This window comes from Stylophora pistillata, chromosome 10, assembly GCF_964205215.1.
Source record: "Stylophora pistillata chromosome 10, jaStyPist1.2, whole genome shotgun sequence".
NCBI lineage: Eukaryota > Metazoa > Cnidaria > Anthozoa > Scleractinia > Pocilloporidae > Stylophora > Stylophora pistillata.
In genome coordinates, this window is record NC_142528.1 from 4,599,653 (window position 1) to 4,619,272 (window position 19,620).

The window sequence follows — 19,620 nt, forward strand, 5'->3', positions numbered from 1 at the left end:
ACGGAATAAACGTGACCCGAACGTAACGTTTGTCACATGACAATATTTACGCGTGATGTCACTGTTTAAGACATTTGGTTTCGAACAGTTTGAGGTAAGTGTATTTCGTACTTCAAATTTTCCTGTAGAAGGTAAAACTTTTAGCTAAGTAATGTTGATGTACTTTGGACCGTTAATTATAGAGGAATAAGTACTCATTTTTGTATGGTTTTAATTATTTGTTATCGGCAGCAAAGAGATACACAGTCAATAAGGAAAGTTCGATGTCAGTTCTCAGAAAAACTCCTCTAAAGCAACGTTCATTGTTAAATTTTCCTATAAAGCTGGTTAAAGGCGTCTTATTGTGAAAAATATTAGATTCAGTTTCTTTTTTTTTTTTTTCTTTGCATTGGTTTATTTTTTTTTTAATCGAAATTTAGATTTATGAAATTAGAAGACTCACTCCGGCCGCACTGATCGATCTACACACGTTTGGATAATTTCTTACTTGGAAGCTCCATTCTTATCCGGAAAGATTTTCCTATAATCCCATGCTATTCCAAAACAAAATCTTAGTCTCGAAAAAAAAGGAAAAAATGTAAGGGCTGTGTTTCATGCTTGTAAGTTGGAAAAATCCCAGACGATTGGGATTACGCTGTTTTCCGACTGCCCTTGATTTTTCCAATAATATCGGGAGATAGTCAGTTGTCTTTCTTCATAGATTACAGATGGCATATTATCTGTGACGTAGTTGTTAACGAGCGCTATGACAACGGACAAGTACATTTGATCAAGCAGAAACCAAAGAACTCATTTAACGCCAAGATCATCAACCTATATACACAGGATTGATAGCAAGCTAAAACCATAGCAAGATCCCTTTCCAGTTGAAATAGGAGTATCTATATCAAGGGCGTAGCCAGGTCTTGGGGTGCCCGTGACCCCCCTTGATAGGGCTTCTTTAGAGCAAACAACCTACCATATTCAGGTGGTGAAAACGCTGCGACAATATCTTGGCTGTAAAAGCCATTGTAGAAAAGCCCACTTTTTTAAAATTTGTTTTTTTTGTAAAGTATTTTCATCAATGGCTCTTTTATTTAGTTAATACGGGCCTTCATGCCGCGATTATATTGACTGAGCCCGCTGATACACACGGGAGAGCAGGGGTGTAAATGGTGAGTAGCCTCTGTGACCCCCCCTTTAAAAAATCCTGACTACGCCCCTGCATATCGTCAATGAACACTGATCATTGCAGAAATCTGCATTGGGTATGGAAAGTAGGAATACCTTTCCCCTCCCCCTGATTTTCCCAAATTGTCGCCAATCATCCCTAATAACAGGCCATTTCTGAATTAGTCCCTTTGGCCTCTTTTTTCAAAACGAGGCCAGGTGCACAACCATTCTCATGAAGATGAGTTTAATTTGAATTTGATTGAAAATTTATCATCATAATTTTTTTTTATGAAAGGATGAGCATGAGGACTCGCTTTGAGAAAGAGGTGAAAGTTAATTTGGAAATGGGCTATTGGGGATGTGTGCGATTTTGAGTAGCTTATAATTAGTTGAAAAACATGGGCACAGTCAGGGAACAGCATAATAGCTTGTAAGTAATTACACATTTCTAAAGATCTTTTTAATAATGATTTTTTCAGACACTGAATGTCTGTATAAGAAAAATACCCATTGATAAGGTTTTTGATAATAAATAAATGGGTTAGCTAGGGGGTAATTTTTCCAGTATTGTCTTTTTTATAGTTCTTTACTTTGATGTCACTTCTACAGTGGTTTTAAAGTACAAGTTCACAATGTCAGCTCCACCGCCATATTACCCTGCAAACCCAGGACACCAGGGAGGATATCAAGCTCCACAGGCTTACCAGCCAGGTCCTTATCCAGTCACAACTCCTCCTCAACCAGGATATGCACCAAGTAAGTTTAAATTATCCCCTGTGTCAACTGCAGGACCGTTACATATTGGCTGCAAAATCCTACAACTAAATTAAAAGTGACATTATGACTATACCAGTCCATATTTAAAAGAAATCAAGAGGATCTAGATCTCAACAGGGTGTTGGCTTTTACTGCTAATGGTTTAAAAATTTGGCCATTTTTCAGCTAACAAGAAGCTTCCTTCCTTTGCAATTAAATGAAAAAATTTAAAATTTATGGTTACCCTTTTTACAACTAATGGTTGAAAATTTGTCAACTTTTACACCTAACAGCTAAACTTTTTAAAGGTTTTATGGATGTGGATTGGAAATGTGGAGCAGCTAGAGGGCAGAATTAATAATCAGATATATGTAGTAAAAGGATTAAAGCACAATCCTAAGCAGTTCCTACTCCAGCCACATCATTGTATGAATTAGTTGCAGATATACTGGAACTTAATCAGAAACACCTGAAAAATATCGCTCAGTATTCTATGTAGTTAAGTTATTGGGATCCTAGGCAGTTACTGATTTTTGTCTCTCTTGTTTTATAATCTTTTGACAGTAATTGGTACCAATTTCAATTTGTTTTTGGAGACCAACTTACTTTGATTATCCTTGTAGGATAATCTTTACAAACATAAGCACAGCTTGCAATTAAACAGAACAAATTTAAAGAAATTATAACATAATCATTACCAATCAGAACATAGGAGCCAGTAAGAAGTTTAGGTGTTATTTTAAGTTGCCTAAAGGATTAGAAGCCCTGTTAGGTTAGAAATTTTCTCTGATTGGTGTCAAGAGATTAACAGACCACTTGCAGAGAACATTTAACGAAAAAAAAAAAAAAAACAGAGTACAATCGTAGATTTTTCAGTAAAACACTGTGACTGTTATTTTTACATATCGATGCTTGTTTACCATGTATGACACATGTTTGCTATATTTTATATGTCTTCCTGTTTGAAAGATACCAGGCCCCGCATTTACTATCATATCCTTGTGAAAATCTCTGTGGATTTCTAATTCTCTGCACAGGTTACCATGAGGGAGCTCCACCAGGTTACCAACCTTTACCAACACAGGTGCCCCCAACAACGTATGTCTACATCCGAGGGAACTGCCCAGCATGCCATACAGGAATACTTGAGGACAGTTTCACTGCTCTGGGAGTTTGCTTAGCCATCTGCTTCTTCCCTCTTGGTCTTATTTGTTGCATGATGCTCACTGAAAAGAGATGTAACCGTTGTGGAATGTCTTTCTCATAATTCAGCCTTGTGTACTTTTCTGATATACCATAAAGCCAAAACTATTATCTTATTTGTATTTATGATTACAGTAGAGTATATACTTCTGTTAATAGCTATCCTTCTTCATCTCAGTGCATTTTCAGGGACTTGACTGCAGCTCTTGAAAAGAGTGTTGGGGAAATGGTAATAATTTTAAGGTATTATATATTAATATTATTCAATTTCTGTAGTTCCCTCAGAGAGGTAAAAGTATACAAGGAAGCAAGTTCATGTGCACAGCACACCAACAGTGTTTCCTTAGAAGGACAAGATTTGCACAAACAAACAAACAAGAGGGTGGCAATGGGTTTTTATAACTATGGGATGTGTGACTAGGACCAAAATTAATATGTGACATGCAAATTTTACAAAAAGGTGAGAGTGATTTGTAAATTTATTGACAAGTATAGGACAGGATTTGTCTCCTGGAATATAATTGACCTCAGATTTTTTCCTTTCATTTTTTAGTATTAATTTATTAAACCTCAAGATTTCTGTGAAACCTAGCCAAATTAGGAAAGTGATTCGAAATACTCGTCAAAGTATTTGTGATGTAGGAATTTTTTATGAAATTTGTGCTTGAAATGAAATCAGGATCTCTCATTCCCCATCTTCCCCCTTTACTGCCCTCAGACAACCAGTTGTTCATGTTGATGAACATGCAATTTAACTGTTTTCAAGTTTTTAACTGGAACTGATACAATGGTAGTTCAAATTAAACTAACTTCAGAGTGTATGTCACTTTCGTTTATTAGCTTAAGTCATATTCAGTAAAAGAATAATAAATATAAAAGCAAAATTTAATTCCTTCATTCGTCAGGAGTAATTGCACAGTTATAGGGTGTGAAACTATATAATAAAATGTTATAAGAGTGACCAGCAAATTTAATGTACAAAAAAAGTTCCAAATATACTAAGTAAATACCAATGTGTTGATCAATTAGAAACTTCAACATCCCCCTCCCCCCAGGCAAACCCCTGGCTGTTTGAACTTTTGAAGATTGGCTCATTCAAATTATTATCCTCTGGGGCCAAGATCATGTTCAAATGCCCCATCTAAGTGCTGGATTTGATTGTTAGTTTTTCTGTAAACGACGAAAATGAACTTTCTTCCTAATTAAAAACATCTCTATATTGAAAGATAATATAACATGGTTATTCCACTGGAAAGACTTGACAGTTCCAGTTCAAATTCCCCACCCCACTTAGAGGAGGTTCAAATTCCTAATCCCCCTGGTATGGACAACAATCAAATGTGCCTGGGTTACCAGGGTGGGGGGGGGGGGGGAGGGGTGGTTGTTGAAGCTTCAAATCTATAGGTGCATATGCATTTTTTGGTTTGTGTGTTTGTTTTTTGTTTTGGCAAAGGCAATGTTCCCTTTTAAATTTTTTGAAATAGTTTTGTTATGTCATTCATAGTAGTAGTCATTCATACTCTATTAATAATTGATATATTACAGTTTACTTTTCTTACAAGAAAAAAATTGAATTTCATTGCAGTTAATTTATTGAACTTCAAACACCCGCTTACAGGTGTTCCCATTGAGAAATTGTCAAAGTTTGCTTTGATTATAATTATAGTTTTCGCGTCTTCGTTTATTTATTAATTTTGGCCGATTTTTTTTTTGCCTTGAAAGAGGGTGGGGATTTCAAGAATTATACCTGACACCCAAAGCGCAACGCTAAGCGAGGTTCGATAAGCATTTTTTTACGAGCCTACTGGGACGAAGAAATAAACTTCCGAGAGTACATATCCCTTGTGAGGGTGCGAACCTCGTGCAGTCAGCCCAAATAAATCGATCCCAGCTGAGTTGGAAGTTTCGTGGGCTTCATGGATCGAAGACAAATGTCAAACTCACTCACTTCTCCCTCAGTGGCCGTTTCCGAACGCACATCATATAGTTTATAACCTGCAGTCCGCACGGGCAGAAACATTTTCTGGAACCACTTTTCGATCAAGCTTGGTAAATGTCCACTATTATGACAGTCGTTGGGGTTTCAGTTCACTAAAAAAAATTATCGTATTCAAGTGATCTATGCGACACTAGAACTCAAAGCGAGAAGGAATTCTTTTTGCAAATCTGTTTGTGTGTTCTTGTCTTGTCAATTAGCTCAGTGGTTCTATAATCCTTAACAAAAGCCCTTTTTTCTGTCTAGTCTTCTATCCTGATAAATTAAGCGTGGATTTCCAGATGGTCAGCCCTGGAAAGTAAATATAAGAGTCGACAAAAAAGTCAAATTGGGCTTTGACGGCGAATTTTGAGATACATTTTGTGGTGATCAGACTTCGGGGCATTACGAAACGTCACCCCACCCTCTCTTCGAAAAGCGTTACGTGACACATCTGACTGAACGGTCTGATAACTACACTTTGTAGATCTTGAGTATCGTTGAATGGGGCGCGCATTCTCTTATGAATTCATGGATATTTTGTCAAGTTGAGACGGGTTTAATTTCAATGATGAAAACTTATTGAATAATTGAGACCTTGCGGGTTTTTTGGAGGGTTATAAGAGGCAGCTGTAGGTGTACAAGTGATCAATAGTTCTTCGATGCAGCTGTTTTACCAGTTTCTGATCAAGGGAGTTTGGCATTTAATCAAGACAGTATATTCTCCTGCCGATAAGTACATGATATCCCCTTCTCTTGGCCCCGATTTGCTATGTAAGAACTTCAAAGTTGTTATAAGAAGTTTTTTTTGTTAGGCACATATTAGGATTGAATCGTTCATTAATTAAGGGAAGTCATAAAAAATCAAAATGAAGGCATTGCGGTCGACTGCCGGTAAAATGTCTTAAGTGCTAGTGTTAATATAAACGCGAACTTGCTAAATTTCTTGCTTTTCATCGCTGAGCCCCTTTACGGCTTTACTGCAGTAAACGTTTTATGTAAACGAAAAGACGCTTTTCCCTTCACAAACTAAAGGCCATCCACCGATGCAATAACTGCAGGTGATTCAATTTCAATCCGCCAAAATCTCATAATCTTTATCGGCTCATCTTAATTATAACACTCGCATTTGCTCGCATGTAGAAACTTTTATCAAACGGATACGTTCAGAGTAAAAGCCGAATTAGAGGGGGTCTCAATGTTTGAAAACGTAAAGCTCTATTTTGAGTTATAATCATCTGCATCCTGACAATTTAAACTTTTAAGTCCACCGTCCAAATTACGCTTTTCGTTGTGCAAACAAACGCGTGTAATATAAGGGCCTGATTACATGAGCCGAGCTGGCCCGGTTAGCCGGGCTGATTTCTTTTGTTTTCACGCTTTGGCGAACACCAAAACAAAAGAAATCAGCCCGGCTAACAGGGCCAGCCCGGCTCATGTAATCAGGCCCTAAGACCCCAGGGATTAATTTGTGAGCAACAGTTTCTACTGCTGACCAGTGGAGGTCTGTAGGTTTTCCCTACATGAAATCGAGACAGCCGGTATTCTTGTTCTTGTAAACTTTCGCAACGCCTTGGTTGCGAGTCAACTGAAAAATAATTCTCGACGATGGATTTCGAGAGAAAGACTGAACAGGAGCTTCATGATATCACGATATTGACCTTCCAGGTAAGGCAAATGGCATTTCTGTCCGTTGTTAAACAGCCTTGATGTTGACTGTCCCATTTGCTTACTGGTACAGAATGTCATCGACATGTCCGGGGTACTCAAAGAGCTATCCATGAGCGCCAAGAATTACCTTAAAACGCTACAAAGTAAGCATTTATTACAGTAGTTTTATTCAGAACAGCATATTTTCCAGCTCAGTTTTCTTCAAGAGATCGCTAGCAAGTGTTTCACCTTGAATTCTCGTTTTCAGATGTTCGACAGGCAGCGACTTCGTTCTACGATTCCCTGTCCAAGGTGTCACACATGGCTGGCCAGTCGAAAGGAACCGCTCGTCCCCTGGGTAAATGTCAAAACATTTTTCGATATTTTGAGATTTATAAAATGTTCTGTATATTCAAAGTTTATTGTGATTGAAATTTTCTTTTGATTTGTTTATACAGAATAATTAAGTCCTCATTGTATTACCATGGGGGTTCAACTCCGAAGTCCGAAGTAACAACATCTATAATCTATTCTCTAACAAAGCGTTAAAACACAGCATTTTAACGTTTAATCAGTCGATCGTAGACGAAAATTGCTCGGTCGAGCATCAGACATGGCATTTATAAGAATAAATTAACGACCTAAATACCCTATAGTGTATTGTCATGGATTCAAGTTCATTTCAGCATAGTCAATCGATTAACTATGATTTCAGATAGTGAATTAACGCATTCGGCGTGATGCTGAAACTTACTACAGCGTTACATTTTAGATAGGTACAAAAACGCTCGTCAGGATCGTAGAAAATTTCTCTGACCCTCAAGATCGTGGCTTCAAAATATCGGATCGATATCATCAGGTCGACGTAACTACCTCCGAGAGGTATTTCTAGCGATGAATAAATAGTAAAGGTGTTGTCCGTGTTTGTGGTAAATGTACTTATTTATACTCTAAAAAGTCGATTGCAATGTCCTTGATACAGTTGGGTAGTTGTGTAGAAATACCGTAGCGGTAAATGGTGAAATGGAGTTAGAATTGCTTGTTATTTATTTTCCATTCTTCCAAAAGAGAATACAGAAGGTGATAATGTGCATGTACTGTACGCTACTTTCCAATGTCACAGTAAATATATCAATCTTTCTATAAAAGTTACTTTGACATGATGCATGAGCTACTGCTAGACCTTCTGGATATATAAGCTTCACATAAAACATTGCTGTAGTGAAAAAAATGATTCTCAAACTTTACAGAACTTTTGAGTCCCTGTGAATATATAATTGAATTTTGCATTTTGTTAATCCCGATAGAGAAAGTGGAAATAGCGGAATTTGATCATTACGTCAGATTGTCAACGCAAAAGTATGGAGATTTTAGTCATGCCCTTGTGTGAAATAAGAATGTTTTTTAGTTAAGACAAATTTGTAGAAAGTTTTAGCAAAAGAGACTAGTTTTAATGAGTCTGTGGCAAAGAAGTTATCTTAATTTATATTTAAGAGGCAAGACAATTGAAGGAAAATATCCAATTGAACAGGAAAATAAATTATTTGACAATGTGGACTGACAAAATTGTTCTGAGATAAATTTGAGAATTTGTATTATTACCATCCAACAAAAATTAGCAATGATATTACAGCTGACCATGAGGCAATTGATACTAGAAAAAACAATCGTTTTTATTTGATTCTCTGGAATAGTGATAACCAGCTCTTTGTTGGAGAGGACAGACCATCCTCTGTCTGTTGAGGAAGGTGTTCATTAGGGAACACCCATTGGAATGACATCACATATTTGTCTTCAATCATTGTGTTATTTTGATTTGCCAATATCAAAAAAAGGAAAACATTATTATAGCAACCACAGTGGAATTTGGATGTGACAAATAATAAACAGCGTTTATTAAAAAATCTCTATAGGTAAGGCAGACTTTTCTTTTTGAGATTACCATAATTATTTCTGAAGTGCTGGTTGGCTTGATATATGGTAGGGAAAGGTGAAGTGTTTAAATTTAAAAAATAATTTCTCAATCAATGTCTTATCGTGAATACAGAAATGGTGTTTCCTAAAAAGGAGGAGAGAAATTAAGGGCTACAAAGAAAACTAAAGGCTTCCCCTTTAGGAAGGAATGAGAATTTGATAAGAATGTGCTGCATTTAGCATGTTTCTTAAACTTGAAAATATGTTTGCAATAACTATGATCCCATTTTATATGATACGTGCAGGGTGGCCATGGTAATTGATCTGAACTTGATAGGTTAATGAGTTAAATTGTAATAACATAGTGCAGCACAGGCTCTTCTGAGAAAAAATATAGAATTTGAAACTCTCTGTGACATGAATACTAGCATTCTAAGAAATATTTGAGTAACTGTTTTAGCCAGATGTTAATGTTAGATTCATTTAAAAATTCCTATTTTCTGTGTTTGACTGAAGTTTATAAAGTGGCTGGGGCAAAATAGTCTGACAGCCAGCAGGTTCAACTACCAGTGTCAGCCTTTATGACAACCTTGTATACATATGTTGAAAATTCTGTGAATATAATGCTATGATGTAATTTGTATAAAAGCGATCCTTGCTGTAATAAATGCTATTTCTGTGAAAATAAGGTCTGACAAAAGTTCAGGCCCCTATGGGATTTGCAGTGCTCTTACTTACCAACTGAGGTAACAAGCCAACAGGGAGCTGGTCATTATGTTGGTTCATATTAAACCCAAGAAGTGATGAGTCAACACTTGTGAATATATGCTTAAGTAGTGTTCATCACTGCAAAGATCGCTCTCATACTCATTTCTTTAACTGCAGTTCATGTAAGTGATGAATGAATGAACTTGAATAATTGAAAATCAAATTATTATGTGTAAGGAGTTTTAAGAAATATATGAAAGCAATCCTCACAATAGTGAACACTACCTAATGTGGAGTAGTAAAAGTAAGGCCTGAAAAAAAAAAAAACAGGCCTGTATAAGATTTGAACCCATGACCTCTACATGTACAATACCAGTGCAGTGCTCTATCAACTGAGCCAGCAAGTCAACTGGGAGCTGGTCATTATGTTGGTTACTATTAAACCCATGTGGGGATGAATGAATGAATTAATGAATTAATTGTATACCATGTATCAGTATAAGTAAGTTGTGATTTTTAGTACACATATTAATTGATTTTCATATATATTAAAATTCATTCATGATAACTTGTTTACGTGTATTGTTTGTTGTGCACAGGACCTATCATTGCAGATCTGGTAGTCGTGAAGAGGGAAGTGGAAACTAGACACAGTGATGTGGTAATGACAACTGTTCTATGAACGATTATTTATAAACATTGTAAAGGTAAAAAAAGTCAGCTCACAGGCCAGAGGATCCCTCTTGTTAAAGTTTAAGAAACTTTCACAAGCGGGATCCTCTATGTTTCTAAATACCAGGAAGGGACTAGGAGTATTTGCACTCTTCTTGCTTGGAATACTACATATAAATTGTGATGGAATGTTAATCCATCAAATCAATGCAATTGAGGAAAGTGGTGAGATTTGAAAACCCCTCCAGTTCATTTACATTTGTTATCAATAAAAGAAGATTAAATGAATTTAAAAGCGCTAAGCATGATATTCTTCTCAAAGGGATAGATAGGTTTAATTTTTATAATCCATGTTTTAGAATACAACCTCAGCTTCAAACATGTAGATCTTACTATTTAGATAATGTTGTCATGTTAATCATAGTTAACACCCTATTAGAAAAATAATTAATGTAATGTTGCATATCAAATATCGTACATCAAATGAACTAGGATGACAATACCTTGTTTTTACAAAGCAGCAGTATCTACTAAATAAACAAATTTTGTGTACAGTGCCAAATAGTTTTTGCACTAAGGAAAAGGGTGTGTACATAAAAAAAAAAGAAATCCAAATATTGTTATTGTATTTGTATGAAATTATCTTGAGTCAGAGATAACTTAACCTGACTAAGTGTTCTGTTTTACAGTCTATGTGTAAGGTTTTGAATTTTCCTCTTAGCTTTAAGCTTTCAAACAGGTAACTTCCCTTCACCCTTTTTTAATGAAACTCCTATACAGCTTCATGTACTTGTTATTCATAAAGTTGAGCTTACACAAGATCAATGTTTATTTTGACCTGTAATGAGTTCTTGATAACCTAAATGTTCTGCAATAATGATAAGTTTGTGTAAGCAAAGAGCTTTACAATTGCCGCATGATTTTGTAAAATTTATAATCTTAGTAATACAATCACAGGATGTGTTTAAACGGAGAATGTGTGCCTTCAATGGCTCACCTTTGTTTGAGGCGACTTGTGTAACCCTGCTTTCTTGAATCTTATCAATAAGAAAATGTTAAGCATACTGCATTTCTTTTAACATCAGAGCTTTGTAGGCATAGCTTACCCTCTTCAATATGATTTTATTCAGCTACATGTAGCAAAGAATCATGGAATATTAATGGCCAATCAAAATTCTTGCATCCATTAATCACTGCTCAATTGTGCCACTATTAAAGAGAAATATTTTGATTTTATTTTTGTTCTTTATTAATTAAAAAGTGTTTATCAATTTTACTGATTCCTTTAGATGAAATACCTGCAGAATGATTTAATAGCTCCATTAGACATCATTGGGGACTCAGGTGTCCAGGAGGTTAAGGTAGGTGTATCTAATTTAAACCCTTTCAATCCCAGATTACATTAACATGTAACTGCTCCCTTCAATATCCATACACTATCCAGTAAACAGATAATGAGAATTCTCAAACTCATCAAGTGGAAGCTGTTATCTCGATTGAACGCCAAATTTAATAACTAAGTTATAAAGAAATGTAGAGTAGCTAGAGGAGAGAATTGTTATTAAATTAAAATCAGGGTTTGGGAGTTAAGGTTTACCTGTTTTTATTAAAAATTACTTGCAGACAGTGAGTGCTCTATGATTGGAGAAAATCGAAGTCATTGCACCAAACAGATTGAAAATTAATGGAATTAATGTGGCATGGGAATTTCACTAACTTTAGAATTTACAGAAATTTTAGGCTGTGATAATTATTTGTACACCTCTCTATTGAAGCTAGACAAATATCATTGTGGTAAACTATAATATTATTATCTTTTTGGGTTTCATTTTAGTCTTTGCAGAAAATTTACCAACAAGAGAACAAAACTAAATTGGAGGTTAGTTTAATACAATATTTAAATTCCATTATTTGTAGTTGTGTGCTTCACCTGTTTGCCTTTGAATTGAAATGAGGTTGTCTTTAGTTGGCCTTGCCATGAGAGAGACAAGAACTAGTTGTAAGTTCAACATGATAGCAGAGTACTTTATAATGAAAAGTTTTCTGAAAGGCCTGGTAGGTTTTATAACTCCCAACTGGTCAAAATTATTCTTCCAAAACTTATCTCTGCTCACTAAAGCAACCATTATCACATTAGTTACTGCTTGGAAGGCTGTCAGTAGGTACTCTAAAACTTAAAACCAACTGAAGGTTATTAGCAATAAGAATTGGTTAATGGACTACTTTATTTTTTCATTGATTTGATATTGGTGCCATAGTTAAACATGTTAGCGATGAATAAATATTTATATAATTATGTTACTAACAGAAATCAACAGTTAAGCAAAACTGCTAGCAGCTAATTAAAGTTTTAAAGAACACAATTTTTGTTATATACATTGTACAGCTTTTAGAAAAAGCAAAAGCGGAACTGTTGAGGGTGAGGAAAAAGAGTCAAAGAAATAAACCAACAGAGAAATACGAAGAAAAAGAAAAACAGGTACTTACATGTAAATAATTTTTTTTTTCAAAATTGTAGGGTGCATATACATGTACTTGTACCATTGAGAGAAGCTAATCATCTTTTTTGAGCAGATCTTTGGCTAATATTTAGTGCATGGAATTGAGAGCAACATCATTTCATGGTAGTCTTTGATTGTTACAGCCATCATAAAGTAGGAATGAACCTAATGGATGGAAATCCATCTTTTGCAACTCCAAAGTGATACTTTTCAATACACTTGAGCAAAGGGTGATCAAATGCATGATTCCTTGGAGATCTGCAATATATGACTGAGAGCAGCATGAAAAAACATTGCCAATGATACACTTACAAATTTGTAATTTTCATTTTCCTGAAAAATGTAGTTTCTGTAAGTTAGTTACTTCTGTCAGATCTTTTCAATTTCCAAATACTATTTTGATCCTCTTTCAAGTGTGAACAAAGATTGGAATCATGTCAAAAAGGACTTAGAGAATTCAGACTTGATGGTTGCAGAAAGGTACAGCAATAATGAGTTGGTCAATTGTACGTTAAAAATTTGTAGTTTATGGTATGTTACAGACTGAATGAAGATCAATGCTGTTGCTTAAAATTATACCATTTCATGTTTTGCAGAGGAGGTGTGATCATGTTCATGCTCATGTTCTTTAGTTGATCATTTTCTTCATTCATGTCATTTGTACACTTGAAGGGTTCTGAAAAATTTGATTAATGATTTAAAAAATAATAAGTTAATCATTCACTGTATTTAGCATTTCAGTTTTCTTTTCTTTAGGCAATGAAAGAAGAGTGGAATAGATATTGCTTCGTACTTGACAGATGCAGTATTGCTTCGAGAATCACCATGGAATATTGTGAACAAGTAAGTGCTCCTAACTCTGAAAAGTTCATTCATGCTCTGTTTGCATTTAGATATTAATTTATTTTCAAATTTTTTTTATTATTTTAATTCAGAGTGCCCAGATACTACGAGAAAAGCTGCCACTTTGGTTTTCACTAATAAAAAAGAAGGAGAACTCTGTTTGTAAGGTAAACACTAGTTTGCATACAATAATGAAATGTTTACATTGTTTTTTACTTCATAACATAAATTTTTTTTACTATACCTAATATTGCTACAGTACCTTTTACCATTTCCTGTGCTGAATTCAACATTTGTTGTTTCAGGTGAATGGATCCATGTTAAATGCAGAAATTAAAAAGGATGGAGTTACAAATGAAAAGTATGTTTCATATTAATTAATATAATAGTAATGGGTTTGAGTCATGTCCAATTTGGTCAGTAATCATACCAGTGATAAACACTTGTTAATTACAAGTATGATCACAGGCAGAATTGAATGTGGCCTTGTATATTACACAGGTACAGTATGACATGTACGTTGTCCAATAACTTTGTCCAATTACAAGCATGACATTTGGCATTGTACAATAAGCACTCAAATCAGGGTAGTGAGAACCAATCACATGTATATATGAATTTTGTAATAATTTTATTATTATTGTTATTGTTGTTATTATTATTACAAGTGGATACAGTACTTCTGAATGAATCTGCATATAATTGATTACTGGGCACTTTTCTTTATTTTCTAAGTCATATTAAGTTTTTGGTGTCAACTGTTCTCTTTTTAGAATTAAACTGAAGGCAAATTTTGCACACACAGCAGCTGAAACATCGCAGCTTAGTTTCAAAGAAGTAAGTGTAAATAGAGTATTGCATTCTTTAACAGCAAGAAGCTTTTTTTCTGTTTTGTATGTTAATAAGCTCTGAGGTAACCGATAAAGGCATCCATTTAGCACCCAGGCCAGTCTTTAGGGGTACAAGAAATTCCAATATCCAGCTTTTCCTTTCAAATCAGGCTCTACTAACAGTACTGCTGGCCAGGAAATTATGTTAACTATGTTATCAAACATTTAGTATTTTTCTTTTATGTCATTCTCCTCTCCAGTTATCAAGGCTAAGTGTACCCACCATAAGATAATTTTCGTTACCCATCTGTAGGGAGATTTAATAAACCCAATCAGTGAAGTTGTTTCAGGATGGCAGTATGGAGAAAACTTGAAAACAAACAAGTAAGGATTAGAACTAAATATTCAAAATAGATGAACTGTGGTCTGTATACATCGGATGTTTGATGTCAGTCATAAAGTAATGTACAGCCACTGTGCAATACTGGAAAATGTTATTTAATTGATTAAAAAAACCTAAAGTAGGTCACAGTTTGTACATTGTCATACTCAAAAACTTAGCTTAAATTTTGTCAGTCAATTGCAATTCTTTGCTGATATTTGGGATCCTTAATGTCCTTACGTTTTGATGCTTATGGAATAAAACTTTCTTACCCCTCTCAGGTCTGGCTGGTTCCCAGCTGCTTACACTGAGGAGGTCATTGGTGTAATGACTGGGTAAGAAAGAAACTTAACCAAAATTAAGGAACTGAAATCAGATTACAGGAGGATGATTGCACTCTCCATTGAATATTGAGAGTACCCCCATGTACATGTACATGTATCTGTATAGAATAAGTTTTTGTTCACATATTCAATTTTAATAATTTTATTGTACACATATGTATGTAAATAAAAATTTTTGCAGCCCCTCAGTGAGTCATACATTACCTGCCAGCGGAGTTCATCTGCGTCCTGCACTAGATTCCAGTGCTGGCCACAAATCATTGAAGCGTTATTCGAGTGCTGGACCAGATGCATTACATTATCCTCCTCCAGACTATGTGGAGCTGGACAACAAAGCAGAAGTAAACAGCTTATCATCTACAAATGCCCCTGGTCTGTCAGGTACAGTGTGTTTACTGTATAGTGGAGTGTTGGTTGACTGGAGCAAACAAAACTTTAGCTTCTGAATTGATGTACATGCATGAAGGTTGTGAAATTTAAGTTAGAGGTATTATCATGCCAAGTTTGTGTGTGAGACAAAATTAAAATGCAATTAAAAAAAAAATTGACTGTATTCTTAATTTAAAGCTTGAACTGCGGAGATTGCATTTTATTGAAAATTGCTATAGCCCAAAGTATATAACATATAATATAAGTTCAAAGGTTGTAATCTTGTAACATGTGGCTGTTTTCATTGTTTTGATCATTCACCTTAAAATTAACAGTTAGCACTTTAGGAAAGTGTATGATTATTTTTAGAAATTGTTTACATTTTAATTAGCTTCAATGCATTGTTCACTGTTTTATTTTTAACTTCTACTAATATTAAGGTGAAACAAAAACCAAAGTCATTGCAACAGCCAGTCACAACAAAGTAAGATGTTGACAGGAGCCAATGAAAAGCTCAAAGCAAGAATAACCAAACTGTGGTTGAGATGAACTTGTTATTGGCTCTTCAAAGTAGTTTAGTTTTGCATCTGACTGGTTGGGTGAGTGGTGCAATATTGCCAGTCAGTCACAGAGCCAAGTGAAGCAAAACCAAAGCAATCCTGAATTACTTTCAGTGCTTTTGTTCTTTACACTTGTGGTATGTTTTGATAAAACTAAGCTACCAAGAAAGGTAAAGTATCTTTACAAAACTCTCTAGGTTCAAATGAGAAAAGTAGTGCGTCCATGGAGGTCAGATCACCATTGATACCACCTCCTCCTCCACCTCTCCCTCCATCATTTTCTGCATTAGGAAAAAGTGAGGAGACAAAGACCAAGAGGTTAGAGGTTCAGTTTTTATCTTTGACAAAAATAATTGCTGAGACTATGTGCTTCCATATGGTACTCTCTCTCTCTTGTTTATGCAATTTTTGATGTCTTCACCTCCTGTCTTTTTGACTGATGTTGCCTGGTTTGCCATTTGGTCATCATTATACGTGTATTCCAAATCTTTTGAAAATATTGGTTGAGAGAAAGCAGGAAGAAAAGCTTCCTTATGAGATTATGTATGTCACTGCACTGGTTTGTGTAGAGGGTAGAAAACAATAGAACATTGAGAAGAACCTCCGGAGTACAGACTAGGACCATGGACAAATGCAGTCCACTTGTGGCTCATGGTGGTGCCAGTTTTAGGAATCAAACCCAGGTCACAACAGTGGGAGGTAGAGACTAATGCACAACTGCTCCATACCTTCCCTCAGTATAGTGCTGAAAGATTAAAAACAGCCAATAATGTTTAGTTCTTTGATGAAAATTTAAAATTTACTGGCCATTAAGTATTAAACAATAGTATAGTGTATGCATTCCAGCAGAATTCTAACCCTGAAACTTGAGGGAATCTATTATGGGTTGGTTTATTTTGGCTTTTCTGTTTTGACATGCATGTGATCTCTACATTCTTCTCATTTTAGTCCTAGTCATGAGATAAAACCAAATGGTGAGATAGCAGAAGATTCTCCTGATGTGAGTCACTTGTAAATAACTGGAAGGAAGAATTTACAGATACAGAAGCAGCTAGCTGCAAGGGATGATTACATAGTGAAAGAAAGACAAATTAGGCCCTTAATCAAATACATCTTAGGATTTCCATCGCTTGCTAATGATCACTTATTTTGATATTTATGAAAATTTAATTTCAGCTCTGAAATTTGTGGCTACATGACTGGGATACTGTTTTTTAATTGGGGAATGGTCATACATCGAATCGAAATATGGTGTCCAATTTGAATTGCCATTGTTCTTGACTAACTAGCCTCTCACACATGTGATAATCCTTTTGTGTTTCCACGTCAAGACGAGGCTAGTAAGTCCAAAACAATGGTAATTCAAATTGGATGCCATATTTTGATTCAGTGAATGTGAACAGAATAGTCACTGAATGTATTTAGTAAATGGTAAAGGTCTGACAGTGATAATTTGTTAAAGGCAATTGTAGGGTATTGTCTAAGCAGCCATGTGGTCAAAATTAATAACCATTGTTGGCATCTCAGCAATCAGTTATAAGCCAAGATATGGAGGCTATTAAGCCTAATACCCAAGTTAACCTTTCCATTCCCAAGATCTAGCTATTAATTTTCTTTGTTTTCTGTCATACAGCTTATTTTTTGTATGATTTTAGCTCTGGGAGTTTGATGTTAAATCAAACAATATCCACTTGTTATTATTTCACTGCCCATCATCTTTTTTTTTCCTAAAAATGTTTTGATTTTAAAAGGATTCATTTTCAGTCAATTCCAGAAAATAATGGCTAAATGTGCACTAACGTAGTGTTTTCATTCGGCCTGAGAAATGATTATGACATAAGTACTAGCCTAGTAACCTTTTAATTGTTTTATGAATTTAAAGTGAACAGGTTCGTGTACTTAAATTATGATCTCATATTTAATTTGGTAGGTTCATTGATCATGTACAAATTTGTCAGCCTCATGAATGAAAATATTTTATGAAGAGATCTAATATATCATAGCTGAAATGCCTGATTTATTTTTGTGAGCTGTAAATTAATGCAAAGAAAAGAATGAACAAATTGATACTGAGTTTACTGGCAGAGGTAACTGTACAAAACTTCGTGACACCTGTTATCATCTTCAGTGGATTTTTGATGGAAATTTTTGCTGGGTTTCATTTGTATTTACAATTGTCTATGCCGCATAATAAAAGTATTCACCATTTCTGAGGTTCATCGATGGTCTTTTTATTATTTGCGTAATTCATCCTTTACATCTACATTATTGGAGTCCAAATACTTCCCACCCACCCCTCCACGGGTTGAAACTTTACTCCCTTGCATGGAAAGTCTTTGTTTCAGGTGGATGAAACAGACCAAATTCTAGTGAGACTCCTTTCCTCCTTTCAATGATAGTTTTTGTATCCCCATGTAAACTCAGCGACATACACTGTTGACCTACCTCGACAAATCCCATATCCTAATTGTGCTTTAAACCAACGGAGACTTCGTGGCACTTCGCCAACACAGATAAAAGTCAATATCTGAGCAATTGCGCATCTATGCCCTTCCCTTAGCCCAACAACAGGCAACTGATAGCAAGTCCGGAGCGTAGTTGTCCAAATACTTGCATTGATTTGCCCACAGTTGTATGTTTGAAGGCTAACCTATGTTATCCAAGGTTTGTGGCTGTCTTGCATGAATGAAAGGAAAATTAGCCGTGTGGCATTCTATGTTCTAAAGTGGGTAGTAGGGCAATTTCGTGGAATAAAAGGACAAAAAATAGACCTAAACGAAGCAAATCAGATCAGATCAAACAACCTAAGATCTTTTTGTTTGGATTTCATATATTTTTCCGTGAAGTTTACTGAGCCTTGATTCGGGAATCCTTCCATATAATTTGTCAACAAACTTAGGCGATAAACGATTTGGAAAAATAATGATAAAAAATCAGATAATCTACGCTGGAACCCACGAAGCTGGAGAATATCAGAAAGTTCAGTATATCCAAGAATAAGCCATACATTTTACCGCTTTCTTTAGCTCAAGAGCCATAACAAAAAAGAGTGAGATCACGATCTGCTAAACAAACAACTGAGACCGAGAGCGAATGTCTCTTAACTCACACGGATCAATGTCAGACCTGAGCAACTGCACACTTACCCCTCCCCTGAACCAACAGCAGTCAAGTCGTAACAAATCCACTCAAAAGAAGTCAGGTTTAATCCCTCGGTTAGGTTGGGGGAGGGACGATTGCGGAGTTGTGCAGATACTTACATCGATCCGCCCACACTTTTATGTCTTGTCATGAAAACAGTCAACTGTTATCGAAAGTTTGTGGCTGACCTGTATAAATGAAGAGAGCAACTTGCTGTGTAAAATTCTATGTTCTGAAGGGGACCGTGGAACGATTTGAGGGATTAAACGAAGCAAATTTCAAATCAGATCGACTGAGTAACTTTAAATATTTTTGCATATTCCACATATTTATCTGTAAAGTTTATTTGTAGTGTTGATTTGGGCATGCTTCCAAATAATTTGACAACAACCTTGAGCGATTAACGATTTGGAAAATGATAAGAAATCACATCCTCTACCCCGGAACCCACGAAGCTGGTGCTCAGTAAAGCTGAAGAATATCAGGAAGTTCAGTAGATCCAACTGAATAAGCCCCAAGAAGACAACGTCTAGGAGGAACCATCTCGAAGTGCTTAATACACGTATACCGTCTTACTGCCCTCTATAGTTCAAGGACCATAACAGCACAATGAACTCTAA

General features: G+C 35.5%; 2 protein-coding genes and 1 long non-coding RNA gene across 11 annotated transcripts; 2 read left to right on the forward strand and 1 right to left on the reverse strand.

The window, feature by feature from the left end:
* Positions 1-3: 3 nt before the first annotated feature.
* On the forward strand, positions 4-4,803 carry LOC111342259 (uncharacterized). 5 transcript variants are annotated; one of them, XM_088735245.1, is made up of 4 exons: positions 70-94; positions 1,081-1,154; positions 1,762-1,908; positions 2,946-4,803. In XM_088735245.1, exons 3-4 carry the CDS (start codon positions 1,785-1,787, stop codon positions 3,173-3,175), a joined length of 354 nt encoding a protein of 117 aa, XP_088591371.1. In that variant the 5' UTR covers positions 70-94; positions 1,081-1,154; positions 1,762-1,784; the 3' UTR covers positions 3,176-4,803. The 5 variants fall into 5 exon arrangements, with proteins under 5 accessions (XP_022805051.1, XP_088591370.1, XP_088591371.1 ...); XM_022949316.2 differs by lacking the exon at positions 1,081-1,154 and having other exon boundaries at positions 4-94; XM_088735244.1 differs by lacking the exon at positions 1,081-1,154 and having other exon boundaries at positions 64-94; positions 1,735-1,908.
* A 1,771-nt stretch (positions 4,804-6,574) lies between these two features.
* LOC111342253 (BAR/IMD domain-containing adapter protein 2-like 1) lies at positions 6,575-18,078 on the forward strand. 2 transcript variants are annotated; one of them, XM_022949308.2, is made up of 17 exons: positions 6,575-6,754; positions 6,828-6,900; positions 7,005-7,094; positions 9,958-10,019; positions 11,320-11,391; positions 11,865-11,909; positions 12,417-12,509; positions 12,946-13,011; positions 13,288-13,374; positions 13,467-13,541; positions 13,680-13,735; positions 14,148-14,211; positions 14,518-14,588; positions 14,868-14,921; positions 15,112-15,311; positions 16,057-16,177; positions 16,808-18,078. In XM_022949308.2, exons 1-17 carry the CDS (start codon positions 6,695-6,697, stop codon positions 16,872-16,874), a joined length of 1,356 nt encoding a protein of 451 aa, XP_022805043.1. In that variant the 5' UTR covers positions 6,575-6,694; the 3' UTR covers positions 16,875-18,078. The 2 variants fall into 2 exon arrangements, with proteins under 2 accessions (XP_022805043.1, XP_088591367.1); XM_088735241.1 differs by lacking the exon at positions 6,828-6,900 and having other exon boundaries at positions 6,613-6,754.
* Positions 15,505-19,616, reverse strand: LOC111342254 (uncharacterized). Of its 4 annotated transcripts, none has more exons than XR_002695940.2 (4): positions 19,440-19,616; positions 19,006-19,188; positions 18,305-18,535; positions 15,505-16,604 (listed from the first exon to the last, which is right to left on the reverse strand). It is a non-coding gene; the product is annotated as an uncharacterized LOC111342254 (long non-coding RNA). The 4 variants fall into 4 exon arrangements; XR_015992235.1 differs by having other exon boundaries at positions 19,392-19,616; XR_002695941.2 differs by having other exon boundaries at positions 18,305-18,531; positions 19,006-19,611.
* Between the last annotated feature and the right edge of the window lie 4 nt (positions 19,617-19,620).